Genomic DNA, 16,898 nt, shown 5'->3' on the forward strand with positions numbered 1-16,898 from the left:
GCCAGCGTCCCTTCTCCATCAGAACCAGTGTCGATGGTCGATGCATCGTCCCGTCTCCTGTCAGGCTGTCAGTGCTCTTTGCTTTAGTTCTGGGTAGTTAAGAGAAACGACTGAGTCCAACCTTATACACTTGAAGCAAGCTGGCTGCTAGAAAGAATCGTACAAGTATCGGATAGAAACTGTAGTGTGTATAGCAGAGAGTTGAGTTGAGGTTGTTTTTTCACTGCTAACTCACATTTTATCCGGGCAGTGATTTCCTAATCTGGAAATTCAGTTCAGCAACACATTGTTTATATAATAGATATCTACTTTTGAGACAAAAATATATACTCACTTTATTTCTAGATATAAGTTGTATAGTTTTTGGCACGGAAATTAAAAAACACACACATAGAGGAAAATTAGGATACATTGATTTTTAGGTTTCAATATGGCTGTTGCTTCTTGGTTCCATACTTGTCATGAACGGATGGAGTAGCATCTATTGCACAGCTGCACTACCATGCAATGGTTTAGAGGTAGACAGGTAGTTGATTGGATCTGTATTTTTTTTTTATAGGTCATGAATTAGTACCTGATTCCTAAAGAAAGAAGTACTCCCTCCGTTTGGATTAAATGGACGTGGGTAAGTATCGTTTTAGGCTAGCATCATTCAGAAACATGGTACGGATCGCGTCGATTAAAAACGTCCGGAGGTAGTCTCATTAGCCTCATGTTTGTCTGTCCTAGCAAAAATCAGCGAGCCATAGAGCGCCATCACTAATCATGGTTGAAAAACTTACATTGTACTCCTGTCAAAATTATTCCAGTTTTCTCCATGACAAATATTTCTAAATGGATTCTCACGAGACTGACTGGGGGACTGTGGTATTGAATCAAACGTAGGGAGCAGTAGTTCTGATAGCACGGATAGCTGCAGCTCCCATTGTTACCACCAATTTGTGGATTTTTCCATGGCCCTGGGCATAATGCACTTGTGTCCATATCACCATTTACAGCTAGCCAGCTGGAATATATGAAGGGATTGACAATCCTCGAGATGATTATCGTGTGAAAGAGACGAAAGGGGACCAATCCGCCGCCTAATCTGAAGAGGCTACACGATTAGTATCGCATAGAGCTTTCTTTGACTTGTGAGTCTACCAGTGTGCAGTACAAGGAGACGAGGAGTGCATTCGCTAATTAAGTCTTCGATGGCAACAGTGTCTTAAGGGTTTGAATGTTGCTGAGGTTTTGAATTAGCGACGGGAAGATCCAGTGCATGTCGCTAATTGGGGGGACGAGGATCGTCTCCACGAGTCCAGATATACGTGTATTTTTCTTGCAAGTTGCCAGCGTGGTTAGATTTTTTTTTTTCTGAAATACAGCGTGGTTAGATGTTGATGTGATTACGGTGGTCTTCCGCTAGCCTTGAATTTGTGTGGACCCGGTGTTGACGAAGATGGTCAAAACTCAAAAGGTTGACTTGGACCAGGGTGGGCAGCGGCTGGAGGAGGTATTTGGACACGCGCGATGGAGACAGCAGGAATGGCGACTCCACCCTGATAAATGCCGTGGGAGAAAACATGAGGAATATCTGTACATGAGAGGTACCCACGTAAGGCCAAGTAGCGTTGCCTTGTCTGCACGCGATAAAACCATAGACTTTTTTTAGCAACCACATATTTCATTAATTGAAATTAAGTTACGTGAAGCAATACATGTGAAAACTAAAAAACAAATAAAATAATTATTCTGAATTTGCATATAAAAATTTAAAAGATCAAGAAATACAAAATGATCCCTAGGGTTTTCTGTAAACACCATAGCTAGCGACCGCCGCCCAACTCCAGCACCGGCAAGACAAGACAGGCACACGACGAGACACCGAGCCTTCACCATTGTAAGATTCAAAAAAAGCATAATCGCCAACAACCATCGATTAGAACCCGGGTACGGTGGCAACGTAAAATCGAAAAAAAAAGCTACAGCTAGCGAGCAGAGGATACAGTTTGGGGAGGAAATTTGATTTAGTATTTATTTTTAGGAAAAATTTGCCACAGGACACCGTTATTTTCTGTCGTTTGCCAAAACACACTACTCGATTGTGTCTTTGCTAGGTACCATTACAATTTCATGGCACATTTGTCAGAACACACCACCTAGCCGAAAACTTATTTTTATCACCCGCCAACTCAAGGTAAAAAAAAAATGGTATAATTTTAACATAAACCCTGTTCGGAAATAAGTGACTCAAGTTTTCCTAGATATAACTTAAGTTTTACTATTGAAACGCCGTATCTAAATAAGGCCGGGTCACTTATTTTTAAACAAATGGAGTAATTTATAAAATACATGTAACAGAAAGGTTTTAGCAGATAAGAGTTTAGAGCATCTCCACCGTGGAGCCCCAAAGCGTAGCCAACGGCGATTTGGGGTCCTAGTGAGCGAAAGTGCTCATACCGGTAACTCCCATATAAAATCCACGTTATTCTGAGCCCAATAAAATAGCCGGCGAGCCCCAACCAACTCCTATGCTAAGTGAGGCTATCAGGATCGCCGGCACCAAACCCACACCACTCCCACGTCGATTTTGGGTCTTTTATGAAATCAGCTATGGGGGAGTACCGGTGTGGAAGTTTAGATTTTTTTTAACCAGCACCAGCTGCCGGTGACCCCAAAACGTAGCCGGCATGCGTATTACCGGCTACTATTTAGGGTCACCGGTGGAGATGCTTTAATGTGGATCCAAGGCAATAGTTCCAAGTTCAAGGTAGACTTTTCTCTGTTTCTATAGGACTGTAAGTAACAACGGTGCAATCATATTACCGCCATCCCCTCTCACCTTTACGTCTCCTCCACACCATCTTTATCCGTATCTTGCAGCCACTCACCTTGGCTTCTCTCTTCTCTTGTCGGCAGACCACCGGCTAGCCTTCTCCATCAGAACCAGTGCCGATGTGTTTGATGATTTTTGATATCCGGAGAGTTGAGTAGAGGTTTTTTATTTCCCTCTGCTAATTCATTTTTTATCCGAGCAGTTATTTCCTACTCTGGAAATTCAGTTCAACAACACATTTGTTAATATAATAGATCTCTACTTTGAGCAAAAAAAAAACATAAAACTACGTAGTATAAATTCAAAATTATTTATGCAAGAATCTAAATTATGACTAGGAGCGCATTTCCAAACTCTATCCACCGACAGCGGTCGGCAGGTAACATGATTCCCACTGATTAATTTCCTGAACAGTGCAAGAAAACACTGTATGTATTAGGAAAAGGAGAAAAGGAACAGATTTATTCTCGCCTGGTCTATGTATAGCAGCTAGATATCAGAAACAAAGCCTACATTGCACCAAAATAGACCAGGCGAGAATAAAGCCCCACCTCGCCCAACAAGGACGCAGCATCGTGGTTTCACCAAAGCTTCTTTTTACAGCTCGCGGCAGACTGAGGTCCACGTGCCGGCGCAGGCCAAATTTACCAAGGTAGGGGCAGAAGATGAGACTGACCGTCTGACCACCCAAAGTAGCGGCTTTTTGCCTAGAAAGCCAAGTCACTGACTCCTCTTGCCTTCTCACCACTGCGGCACTGCCACTCACTCCTCTCGTCTTCTCACCACTGCGGCACTGCCATCGCGCTCCGCTTGGAAGAGCTTGGTGAGCAGCAGAGACCGAGAGAGGGAGGAGAGATGGGGGCATGGAGCTTGCCCGGTGGATGGAGACTGCTGTTCTTTGCCTTGCTTGCTGTTGCTGAGGTCCATGGCTCCTCAGGGGCTAAGGCAGCTGATGCCCTCCCTCCTAGGCTCTTCTCTGCTGAAGGTATGTATGCTTAATTAGCAGCTGTGTGCAATTCATTGGTCGTTGCCGTCTATCTGGTGCTTTCTCTTTTTCTCTTCTGCCTTTGGCTCACTGGTTTACAAGGCTTGACGAGAACTGCAAGAAGGAACCAATGCCTCACTTTAGTTCAACATATATGCAAGAATGTCTAGACAACAAAGAAAAAACTTTAGTTACCCTCCAGAGGAATGCGTACAATTAAGTTGGAAGTAATGGGTTCTGGTTCGTTTTGCTCTTCATCCATATCCGTATACATGTGAATGTGAAAAGCTTGAGCTGAGAACCTGTAACGGAGAAGAGGGGGATAAGCAGTGACAGCCAGAGGAAAAGTCAAGATGCCTTTGGTTCACGGGTTTAGAGAGAGATGACTGATAAGCAGAGCATGCTTTTTTGCTTACAAGGATTGATTTTTCTCCTCTTTGTTCTTCCTTCCTTTCTTTTGGTCCGCTCTGTTTCTCCCATTTTGGTCATCCTTGCTTGGGAGTGTTGAACTAGATGAGAACTGCAAGAAGGAATCAATGCCTCACTTTAGTTCAAGAAAGGAAATCAACGTCGCTCTGGTTCGTTTTGCTCTTCATCCGTATTCATGTGGCTGTGGAAAGCTTTGAGCTGAGCACCTGTAATGAGCAGGGGGATGCTCACGATGTGGTCCAGTTCCCCCGAATATCTAGAAATTGTGTTTTTCTGTTCTTGATTTCCTTTCTCTTTTTGTGGTTTTCACAGTGCGCACGCTTCGACGGATTGCTGCGGAGATCGGGTTATCACATTGGAACTTCTCCGCCAATCCATGCGGCTCCGGTGGCCTGGCGTGTGACTGCTCCTTCAACAACAAGACCATATGTCATGTCACTGACATGTATGCACGCATGACTCCTTGTCTCTTCTCGTCCTTGTGTACAACATACCTGGGGGATATCTGTGTTGCAACAGTACATTATGACTGCAAAGTTGATCTTGCTAGAGTAGAACTGAGCAGATCATGTTGTCACATTTTTTGAGCTCTAACATGTGCTACCTTTGGTGCTGTTCGGATGGATCATCTTCGCAGATTCCTCAATGGGCACAACTTCTCCACCCAGCTCCCACCAGACTTCGCTGACCTGCCTAATCTCATCCAGCTGTAAGTATATTGAATAGCCAGTCAAACTAAATCTGCACCATACACTTAAGTTGATTTTCAAGAGAACAATAACACCATAATTCCATATTCTGATGTCGCAGAGACCTAAGCAGGAACCTCTTCCATGGTGCAGTTCCTGACCAGTGGGCCCGGATGAGGTTGCACGGACTGTGAGTGGCCTTACCCTTCACTTTCCCCGTTGTCATCTTTGAGTAGTACAGCAAAATGTAGCATGTAGAGCTATTTTGGATTCTAAGAAGACTATGCCACTAGAAGTCTAGAAAGGTTTATATTTTGGGTGGAACTGGAGGCAAAATGTAGCATGTAGAGCTATTTTCGATTCTAAGAAGAATGTGCCACTAGAAGTCTAGAAAGGTTTATATTTTGGGTGGAAAACTGGAGAAGGCGCAGTCCCCATCTTATCTATGGAGCATGACTGGAGTGTCGGCATGCAAAGCATCTCAGATAGCAACAAATTAGGCTACTCTCACAAGCACCTTTTTCAAACTGTCAGACATCTTTTGTGCAGTTCTAACAACTTTATCAGCAGTACGGAAACAGTTTAGGATGAATCCATGAAAGAAAATGAACTTAAGAAATAAGCCGCATTTCCATGTTGCTTAATGTGGTCATATTTAACCCTATTGTACGGTAAGCTACTAATTTAGTTCATATTCCCTTCATATTATTTTAGAAGCCATAGTATGGCACAAATGGAATTTATCTTCGAAGAGCATACTAAGAAAGCCACCAATAATAAAAGATCATTTTAGCTTTGACTTTATTTTATTGTGATTAGAAAAGAGAAAAGTCAGTGTGCTTGTTTAGCCATGAACAGCAAGGCAGAGAAAAATCATCAATTCTGCATGCATGCCTTATATTTGGAAAGAAGATGGCAAAAATAACAGAGATATTTCAAACGGAATGAATACTATATTAACAAGATTATGTTGTATGTCAGCAAAAACATTACACGGAGTAAACATGCAATAGTGTGAAATACATTTTAACAATCAAATTTCTACTTGTTCCACGTGCTTAAAATTCAATTATCTCCTCGTGTTTAAGCCATAACTTTTTTATAATTATAAAAAAATGGAAGTGTTGTCACATAACAGAATAATGCAGCATGTCATTGATTTGACATGCCAAAGTTCTGCAGGTCACTAATGGGAAACAGATTATCAGGGCCTTTTCCCATGGTTCTTACGAGGATCACAACCTTGACCAACATGTAAGCAAGAAAAGACGACTTAGATTCACTGGTTTTAAATTCTCTTTTCTAACTATAATCTGGAATTTAATTCGAAAGGAGCATTGAAGGAAATGAGTTTCATGGGCTAATCCCACCTGAAATTGGACAACTCACTCAATTGGAAAAGCTGTGAGTATTTTGCTTTGTTTACACACAACAGAATTGATGGTAATTTGGTGAATATAGTTCCTCATGACCTATACTGACCTTCACTCAGGATAATATCAACCAATGAGTTCAGTGGACCTCTGCCAGCTGCTCTTTCCTTGCTGACCAATTTAACCGACTTGTAAGGATACCATGATCTTTCTTATTTTCTGTTGTGCTTTGTGGATCCTTTCGTAATGACCAACTAACGAAATTTGTAACAGAAGGATTTCTGGAAACAACTTATCTGGAAGAGTCCCTGACTTCTTTGGTAAATTGACAAAGCTTGTAAAATTGTAAGTCAGTTCAAGACAAACCAAATTTTGAAACCACAGATGCCGACACCTATTTTGTTTATTTAAGGTGATCCCTCTTGATCCAGGCAAATCGAAGGATCTTTGTTGGAAGGGCCTATTCCCCCGGGCTTCTCCAAATTGACAAACCTCTCTGATCTGTATGACAGCAATTCTTTGATAATCCAATAATTCTACCTGCACGGACCAATTTATTTATTGGGTAAGATTGTTACACTAACAGTAACTCGTGGTGGCATTTTTCTGTTAACCAGGAGGATTAGTGATCTGAGAGGCAGTGGATCATCTTTCCCAGATTTAAGTGGAATGCAGTCGATGAAAACATTGTAAGTGTATGATGCTCTGAAGTTTTCAAGCTTTCCCTTATATATAATATCAACTGTTTATATGCAGGGTACTTAGGAATTGTTCGATCGGTGGGAGCCTCCCGCCTTACATTGGGGACATGGAAAATCTTAAGCATCTGTAAGTTCTTCATGTCGGTTATGAGGCATGTTGGTTAAGAGTACACATGAAACATTTGTCAGTACTAAATGTATTCATTATTCACATATCATCGATATTCTCTATGCAGAGATCTGAGCTTTAATAAACTGACTGGAAAAATACCAGATTCTTTCACTAGCATGGGAAGTGTAGATTACATGTAAGTTGGGGTCGTTATGATAAATTGAACTAGATATACCATTTCATTGGGCTACTTTCTCGGATGCACGTCAAGTCCTCAAGAAAAACTATCTTGCAGATATCTAACTGCAAACTCACTCAGTGGGGACATACCTGGATGGTTATTGCGAAGGAACAACATTGCGTAAGTCCATGTGTACATGCACTCTAAAGATGCATCATTCTTAGATGCTAATACCTACAAATACCCATGAAATACCATCACATGCCTTCCTTCTCAAGAATTTTCTAGAAGCTATCCTATCATTAAACTTTAGAACATATGGGTTAGCATATCTAAGAAATAAAGTGTCCGTGGTTGTTAAATACTCAATTCATTCATGACCGGGGAAAACCTATAAGATGCAAGCTCAGTTAGCATTTCCTTAGAAATTGTTCAGACATCTTACTATCTGCTTGTCTGTTGGCTGCATAAGGAAATTGCTCTATGCCCAAGTGTAAATGAAACTTAAAACTTAGAACGTAATGTGTCTGCTAGTGCTATGATTAAATCTATAAAAGTCTATAGTTATAAGATTTACATGGCAGTTGGCATAATAAAATATACCATTAAACTATAAAATGCAGGGACATATCTTTTAACAACTTCACGATGGGGAGCTCAGGTCCTAGCCAATGCCTTCAAGGAAGCGTGTAAGAAGCTGTGTTACGATCCCTGAGCTTTTTCTAACACTTTCGGAAATAATTAAAGTTTCATGTGATTCTTCAAATTGCAGTAATCTGGTAGAGAGCTATTCTCCTGAAATGAACAATTTGTAAGATTCTTTATCTTGTTACTTCAAAAGATTAAAGAGCTTTAGACCAACTGACCAGTCCGGACACAACAATATATCTTTTTTTAATTTGGGCAATCCTACCTTTTTGTGCAGAAATAATATCCAGCCATGCTTGAAGAAGACTTTCCCATGTGCTGCTTTGAATGGACAATGTAAGTTGGTCACCAATGTAATAACAGAGCAATTCCATAGTAGAAACAAACAACAAATGGTTTGTTAATGCTTTTCATATCGGTGCTCATAGTGACAAACAAGAATTCTTTACTAATGAATCAAGAGAAGTTACAAATTGCTATTGCTGGATTATAAAATCATCAGGATAAACTCTTAGGAAACACAAGCAACAAGATAACTCACAGGAAATTATTGGTTTTAAGCACTCGAGCCAAACACTAGTTATTTTGCTTTTTGATTTACCCTTGAAGTGCATGTAATAATGTCATGTACATTTTCCCAGACAGAACCTCCTTGCATATCAATTGTGGTGACAAAGAAGCAATCATTAGTGGAGTAAAATATGAAGCTGACATGGTACCAAAGGGTGCTAACATGTTGTATGTAAGCCAAACCTCAAACTGGGCATTCAGCAGCACTGGGAACTTCATGGACAACAACATCAACGATGACAACTACATTGCGTCAAGCACATCAAAGTTGAACATGCCCAACTCGGAGTTGTATGCAAAAGCGCGTCTTTCCCCTCTTTCGCTCACATACTATGGGCTTTGCATGAACACTGGGAACTACACAGTTAAACTCCATTTTGCCGAAATTGTATTTACAAATGACAGCACATACTACAGCCTTGGCAAAAGAAAATTCAATGTGTTCATACAGGTATGACTCGATAGGCAGACATTCGAGCATTTCATTTTTCATAATAGTTGTATCTTGTTAGATCCTCTGATAATAAGATATTCTATGATCTCAGGGGAAGATGGTGCTAGAGGATTTTGACATCGAGCAATCTGCTGCTGGAGCAGGGAAGCTAGTTATCAAGACATTCATAACACATGTCAGAAATCATACACTTGAGATTCAATTCTACTGGGCAGGAAGAGGGACAACAGGCATTCCATACAGAGGATATTACGGTCCTCTAATATCTGCAATATCAGTAACTCCAAGTATGTCATTTTAACACATGAATTTCTAGGTTTGCATAATGCGCTCCACTAATCACTGTGAACAACACTACATCATCGAATAATGAACAGCACATGGGGGCATCTGACTTCTTGCTTTACAGTTTTGAACGATAAAATGTACTATTTCTGAACAATCTGGTGATTTTGATTTATGTGTGTTCATGCTCAGACTTTCCAATTCCTTTGGCTGTTGAGCCTCCCCAATCTGGCGGTAGCTCAAAGACTTCAAGGACATCTAAAGCTTTGCTGGTTGGAACGCCAATCGTTGCAATACTCACTGCTCTTGTTGTTGGCATTTACTGCATTAAGCAGCGACGGAAGAGCTTGATGCATCAAGGTACTATAAATACTTCTTAATCAACTTTTTCTATTTATACCTTAGATGACAAACTTGTGCCTATCTTTCACTTCGCTTCACTGTTCATGTAAACACCATCTATAGCATCTCGCTTTCCACTTCTCGGCAGAATTAGCAACAGCACAATGACTACTATATAGAGATATAAACTAGTGCAAATCATAAGATTCAACTATACCTTGACCATATGATACCTTTTATTAGATCTCCGAGCACTTGACCTCCAAATCGGCTCCTTTACCTTGAGACAAATCAAAGCAGCAACTAGGAACTTCGATCCAGCCAACAAGATTGGTGAAGGTGGTTTTGGTTCAGTTTACAAGGTCAGTCTTCACTGTCTCGCATGCTTAAATTCTACAAAGTCAAGTTAAAGTACAAGATTCTTATAACGGAACATTGGCCATGTTAGCAGGGTTTGTTGTCCGATGGCACCATCATTGCTGTCAAACAGCTCTCATCAAAATCCAGACAAGGGAAACATGAATTTGTGAATGAGATAGGCATGATATCTGCACTCCAGCATCCAAACCTTGTCAGGCTGTACGGCTGCTGTACTGAAGGAAACCAGCTCTTGCTAGTTTACGAGTACATGGAAAATAATTGCCTTGCACGTGCTCTCTTTGGTAAATGTACTTCCTATATTTCTTGGTTCTCGCCTTAACTAATGTTGCATGTTTAGCACTAATGAACAATTTCTCTTGTGGGGTCCAGTTGAACAATATAGACTGACATTGGATTGGCCAACAAGACATAAGATTTGCCTGGGAATAGCAAGGGGTCTAGTATATCTGCATGAGGAGTCTTCAATAAGGATTGTGCACCGAGACATAAAGGCTAGCAATATACTGCTTGACAAAGATTTGGATGCTAAGATCTCAGATTTCGGTCTAGCTAAGCTTAATGAAGATGGCCACACCCATATAAGCACAAAAGTAGCTGGGACTATGTAAGCGTTTTCAGTTCCATACCTCTTTCCCTAAATGTAAAATCATATCCACATATTCCAACTTGATCTAAAACAAGGACTTAACATATAAAAGGCAATTCAAAACAAAAGTGAATTCAAGTATGAACAATATAACATTTACCTCCAGCAAAATTACATAACACATAGAGAAATAAAAATTTACATCAGCAAAGGTAGTCAGAAACCCACATAAATGTAGGACCAGTTCGTGCTCTCCTGCACACACATAAATTCAAAAAACATGCAATTAACTCTAGATTAACAATTTCCACGAATTGAGATGCTTAAAAACTATTATTAATTTACATCTGAAGAACCGCGGATTGAGATTACTTTTCTCATACCTTTCTATGTAATTCTATTTGAGTATTTGACTGCCCAATTTGCAGCTGATTTGACCATTTTTATTACTCTTGCAGTGGATACATGGCTCCTGAGTACGCAATGCGTGGTTATTTGACAGATAAGGCTGATGTGTACAGTTTCGGAGTTGTTGCTTTGGAAATTGTCAGTGGAAAAAGTAACACAAACTACAGGCCAAAGGAAGATTTTGTTTATCTTCTTGATTGGGTAACTCCTTTGCCAACATTCACAGTAGTATGTACCATACTGAATCAAGACTCAATATATGGTGTCACATCCAAAGCAATTAGTACGTGCCTCTGGCAAATATTGTGCAAAGAAAAAAAAAGTTAGCCACACTGTCAAGGCACATGGGCAAAAATAATTTTAATTAAAACGTACACTATAAACTTTCTACTTGAACAACATTAGCTCAGTCATGTATCTCAACCTTCTGTCTCTTACACCCAAACTTCTCCTGGAGACAAAGTCGTACACAATTTACCCAAACTTCTTTTACATATAGATGAATTTAACCCTCTAATTTGATTCTGACAAAATAATTTGATCATCATGCAGAAGAATGGACGCTAGTTAATCCCATCGGATAATGGCATCTTTCATGCTTTCAGAATCAATTTGCATTAATAGAGTTGAATTAACTCATAAATATGCATGCTAGTTTGAAAATCACATCTTGTCAAATTTCATGATTTTTACCTCTAGAGAAACAACAAATAGTTAAGGGAACTGCACTTTTGTCCATGTAGGAGATTGTGCTATAGTGAAACATAATGCTTAACTCTCACGGTTCATACTTTATTCTCGTGTAAGTACGTTGAACCCTTGAAGAAAGAAGCTAACTGTATCTCTTAAATGTGTTCCAGGCATGTGTTTTACACGAGAGAGGAACTCTCCTGGAGCTGGTGGATCCAGACTTAGGATCCAATTACTCAGCACAAGAGGCACTCCTGATGCTGAATGTTGCCCTCTTGTGCACCAACGCAGCACCGACGCTCAGACCAAAGATGTCCAGTGTCGTGAGCCTGCTTGAGGGCCACACACCCCTGCAACCCTTGCTGTTAGACCTCAGCCTTGCTGCAAACAGCCTGAGCTCAAGTGGTCTGCGCAGAAACTTCTGGGAAAACCCAAATGACAGCCAGAGCATGACAGCACATGCATCATGTAACACCAACAGTGACTCGTACTCTTTAGAATGTTGATGGTAGCCTGAGACCTTTAGTGACTTGAATGTCAAATGTATTTCAGATCTGTACATCTGTAAGAACCACTAGGGCTAGGCCAATATTTAGTTAGATATTAACGTACAAACACCTAATCCTGCTAAGGATGTGAATTTTCTCTGCTTTAGAACTGCTGAACTGATAAGATTAGTAAGATGCTGCCATGGCACGAGTATATCTCTAAACTCTGACTGTGTGACCTTGCTTATGCACAAATTAACTCCATGTCATTGTATTATTAGATAGCACAAATTAACTCCATGTCATTGTATAAAGATGCATCTTAGTTCCTAGATACTCAAAAACTTAGCTCACCTCAAACATCGTGCCAGATCAATTAGCAGTCAAACATCACAACAGTGATAATGTTATTTCACTATAGAGATGCCTGATTTAACAGATATTCTGGCAAAACAACTTTTAAGATTGGAGCATCTGAAGAGATCTCAAGTTTATCCCCGTGCTGGATTGGATGTGTTACATGTGAACCATCGATATAGACAGCACCTTCTTGATTGTACCAAACAACAAGCATGTGTTGCTCTTGCTTAACTAACCCGTGCAGCAGTGGTTTGTCGGCATCTGTTGGTGAAATGGGCTCCCTTATCATGTACTGAAGCTCACGACTTGATATTGGCATCGTGAATCCTCCTGCTGATAGCATGGCGGCAGTTGATCCAGTAGCTGTTGAGACCCTGAGACCACTTGATCTAGAATTAATTAAACGTGAGGTCTCCATGTTGCTTCTTTTTCTGAAATGATAATACTAGTGAGAACTGATCGAAGAAAATATCAGCTTCAACAGAAAGGGCTCAAAACAAGTACCTTAATGAGAAGCGTGATACAGTTGCTGGACAGGGGTGTGACACCAATATATCATTCAGAGCATAAGTTGGTAGCTGGGATCCATTTAGTTTCACGGATATTCTTGACAGCTCTGAATGGTTTTTACTACCAGCAAGGGTGGCATCAAGTATCTGAGGAAATGTCATGTTCAAGAGAACAGGAAGTCAGGAACATTTAGATGTTTTGACACTAGAATGATAGAAGATTAGTGTGAATTTTGGCCAAAAAAACGAATTGAGTTCCTCAAGCAAGAAGACTAAGAAAACAGCAACATACCTGCTCAAAGTTCCTGGCAGTAGCTGCACACAGATATCCTGTGCTTCTTCTGGCATCAAATTCGTCAGTTAACTCATCAACCTGCATGAAGTTATGAATAAAAGCATAAGTATGCCTATCAAGTACATGTATAACCATTAGTCTCCTTAGAAACATGCAAAGAAGTACATATGTACTAGATGATAGCTATTGCTAATGTGATTGGTTGCAATAGACGATTATTGTCAATTATCCAAAGAACTGACCTCATCAGAACAAGTAGGATCCGAGTTAACACCTAAAATGGGAATTGAGCTATCCAAAAAATGACTAGCCCGTAAAAGTGTGCCATCGCCACCAACGGTAATCACCAGATCCACATCACGAATTGGGTTTGACAAATGATTTCGCTGCACTGAGATCCAGTCGAGGGGCTTGCTCTGTAGCACACTCTTACAGAGATCAATTGTGTCCTTGTGAACTCTGCATCTGTCGTCCAGGTAACTTAAGATCTGCAGCAAGACATTAGATTGAAGGTAAGAGATGCCGAAACCCTTAATCCATTCCAGTAAAAAAATGGTTATACAGCGAGAAAGCAGGAGATGAAACTCGGTAAATTCAGCTAGCTATGCAACTCTCCCGGTAGTATAGCTATCAGGCATTGACTTGACAAGCAAGAGGCAGATTAACAGACAGCAACTCAGGGTAAAATCGAAGGATTCCTGGTGCCCGCCAGTACAAGGAACACTGGCACTAGAGCCCAAGTAACTGACCAGAGCTCATACTCCACGCGAGCATTTCAACAAACAGCTGGCGTGCTCCGTGCTAGCACATGGAAACAGCAAACAAGACGGGCTGCAACTAGGATGAAGATGAAAAAACACACGACCGGCCACCTTCTGACGCCCACAGACAACGGTGGATCGGGCCAGGCACGGTCCATGAAACTGAGAAGCGTGCATCCTCCTGTTATCAGTTATCTATGCAAGCTAAAACTGCTACACGACGGAGCGAACTCCACGACCCCGTCACCATTTTAACCCCCGTCGGCGCACGGTGACTCGGGAGTCCCAACCGTGACCACCAGGCACCAGCGAAACCAAGGTTTCTCGAAACGGGGAGGGTGAGCGAGAGGGGTGCGGACCTTGGAGTTTGCGGCGCGCGGCGGCGGAGGCGGCGGCGGGAAGGTGGGGAAGGGGGCGCCGGCGAGCGGGCGCGGAGGGTAGACGTCGAAGGGCTTGAGGAAGAGGAGCACGCGGCGGCGCGCCATTGTTTGGAGCCTCGGCGGTGGCTCGGCTCCCTCTGGGAAGTTCTCCGTCCGGAGTTGCGGCACTACGTGTAGCGATGACAGGAAGAGTACGCCTTCAAAACCAGATTACGTGATAGCTTATGATACGTGTCCAGCAACCCCGTCACAGTTTTTTTTTTTTTTTTTTTTTTTTTTTGAGGCGCCTTGATCTGTGTTACAGCTGTAGTATCTGAACTTATGCACTAACTCAACACCACACTCACACCACACACACGCACACCACTAGTGCACAAGTTAGACTCTAGAACTATACACACAGCACACATAATTTGAGTGTCCCTAGGAGCTAGTAGTTGTGGCACATATGTGTGGAGGGGATTTTATTAGGGACCCAGAGCCCCCGGTGAGACACCCGCAAATTCGCTCCCCCTGGGAGTCGAACACGGGCGGGCTGGCTGGCCACTGCCGAGCACAGCCACTGCGCTGTCATGCGCGTCTCCCGTCACAGTTTGATCAGCCCGGCGCTCATAATATACTGCGCTTGAAGCTCACAAATGCCTTCACACAATTCGAAAAAGGAAAGGCTAAATCTCTTTTCTTTGCTCTGAATATCCACAACACAAGGGCACATGACAGGCTAGAGTGAGATTACCTTGAGGCTAGCTATAACGCTAGTATCTTAGATAGTATCATACGTCTTGGTCCTACAAAAATACTGATGTGATAGCTAATTAAGGAAGAGAGAAAAGATTAGACTAATATAGGTGGATAACGTATCATAGTGCATATCACGAGAAAAATTAATGCCGAACAAATTTTGTACACAAATTTGCAGTGTCGGAGCTAGAGCATCAGAAACCCGGGTGCCCACATGGTGCCTTAACAGATAAAAAGTTTTTTAGGGGATGCATAAGTGGTGAAAAAATGTTAATTAACACATAATTTTCTTATGTATCGGGGTTTTGTTGTTGAATGTAGATGGGCTGTAACCCAGTAAGGCAGCCCATGTAGTCTACAATTCCTGAAATCTCAAGGTCCATCACGTTGGCAGCTTGGGATAGCCTTGGGGAATCCATCACGTTGGCAGCTTGGGATAGCCTTGGGGAACAAAGTTTAGTCCCACATTGCTAGTTGGGAAAGAGTTGGAGTGGTATATAAGGGTTGTTGTTCTAGTAATTCCAAGTGAGTGAGAATAGAAGGAGCCCTCGCGCACTCCTCCTCCTCCGCCCGCCCCGCCTCGCCTCGTCACGCACGTCGCGTTTCGTGACTCGAGTTCGAGACACACTCAAGGAAGCCTAAATTTTTGCTTGGTGCACCAACTGTGTTGGGTACGTGTCGACCTACATGTGCATGCTCGCCGCGTGTCCCTGGTTTCCTACGCGTGGCAACACGGTCGGGTCGGCTTCCCAGGCTATACAAGGAGACAGATCAGATCTAGAGAAATACACAGTTCTCAGAACTCTCTAGTCCATCTCTCTCGTGAAGTTCCTTTTGCTGCGCTACTCTCTAGTATTCCTCATCCCGGCGACTGCGTGCGCAGCCGTCCGGGAGAGCAGGCCTCCGAAACTCCGTCCGTTGAGATCCTGCACCGGAGACGGGTGATAAGGTTTTTGGGGAGCGTCTCGGCGCGACTGCTCGCTACTGTTCATCTTCTTCTTCGACGATCCGGCTGCTTCATCGACAGATCCGACTACACCATGGGCGACATCAACAATACCCATGGTGGTGGTGTCTGCTGTCGCTGAGTGCGACCTTCCCGGCCGCGATGTACGTGCTTTTCCTCTCCTACCTTGCACTGCTACTTGTTCCATGTTCAGATCTGATGCATGTGCTTAGTCTGATGTATGTGGTTAAGTATGCTTGTGCATCTGTCATGTTGTTTTCGGTAATTAATCTCATACGGAAATTGCCTAATAATCCAACAATCTAAAAACCTTATGTGCTTAGGCAATTTTCACCGTCTGGTTTTGCTGCTACGCTTAAACCGAGCCCGTTTACGGGTTCTCATTTCAAGAGATGGCAGAATAAGACCCTCTTGTGGTTCATTTCTATGGGCGTGCACCGAGTTGCGGAAGGTATTCCCAGAGGTCCGCTTACTCCTGAAGAGGATAAAGCGTTCGGGGATGCTACCGTAATCTTTTTGGTGTCGTTCTAAGTGTGCTTGGAGGCAAGTTGGTTGATGCTTATCTGCACATTCGAAATGGGAAGGAACTGTGGGATGCACTGGACGCTAAGTTTGGTGCTGCCGATGCCAGAGGTGAACTGTATGCTATGGAGTAGTTCAATGACTACAGAATGGTTGAGAACCGATCTATAGTAGAACAGGCTCATGAGATACAGATCATGGCAAAGGAACTTGAGCTCCTCAA

At 42.3% G+C, this 16,898-nt stretch overlaps 2 protein-coding genes and 1 long non-coding RNA gene across 3 annotated transcripts; 1 reads left to right on the forward strand and 2 right to left on the reverse strand.

The window, feature by feature from the left end:
• Window positions 1-3,472: 3,472 nt before the first annotated feature.
• LOC124653989 lies at window positions 3,473-4,353 on the reverse strand. The gene is made up of 3 exons (XR_006988121.1): window positions 4,220-4,353; window positions 4,018-4,105; window positions 3,473-3,917 (listed from the first exon to the last, which is right to left on the reverse strand). It is a non-coding gene; the product is annotated as an uncharacterized LOC124653989 (long non-coding RNA).
• LOC124653987 (probable LRR receptor-like serine/threonine-protein kinase At1g07650) lies at window positions 3,525-12,267 on the forward strand. The gene is made up of 24 exons (XM_047193035.1): window positions 3,525-3,803; window positions 4,545-4,677; window positions 4,870-4,941; window positions 5,043-5,111; window positions 6,104-6,175; window positions 6,254-6,325; window positions 6,414-6,485; window positions 6,568-6,639; window positions 6,726-6,797; window positions 6,912-6,983; window positions 7,051-7,122; window positions 7,232-7,303; window positions 7,403-7,468; window positions 7,912-7,977; window positions 8,061-8,099; window positions 8,214-8,272; window positions 8,578-8,957; window positions 9,052-9,247; window positions 9,438-9,605; window positions 9,831-9,949; window positions 10,039-10,249; window positions 10,338-10,572; window positions 11,013-11,163; window positions 11,823-12,267. Exons 1-24 carry the CDS (start codon window positions 3,674-3,676, stop codon window positions 12,156-12,158), a joined length of 3,006 nt encoding a protein of 1,001 aa, XP_047048991.1. The 5' UTR covers window positions 3,525-3,673; the 3' UTR covers window positions 12,159-12,267.
• Window positions 12,268-12,490: 223 nt separating this feature from the next.
• LOC124656741 (probable NADH kinase) lies at window positions 12,491-14,550 on the reverse strand. The gene is made up of 5 exons (XM_047195433.1): window positions 14,425-14,550; window positions 13,547-13,792; window positions 13,302-13,382; window positions 13,005-13,156; window positions 12,491-12,931 (listed from the first exon to the last, which is right to left on the reverse strand). The coding sequence occupies exons 1-5, from the start codon at window positions 14,548-14,550 to the stop codon at window positions 12,556-12,558; spliced, it is 981 nt and encodes a 326-aa protein (XP_047051389.1). The 3' UTR covers window positions 12,491-12,555.
• Window positions 14,551-16,898: the final 2,348 nt, after the last annotated feature.

The sequence above is a fragment of the Lolium rigidum genome, chromosome 5 (genome assembly GCF_022539505.1).
Source record: "Lolium rigidum isolate FL_2022 chromosome 5, APGP_CSIRO_Lrig_0.1, whole genome shotgun sequence".
NCBI classification, from domain to species: Eukaryota; Viridiplantae; Streptophyta; class Magnoliopsida; order Poales; family Poaceae; genus Lolium; species Lolium rigidum.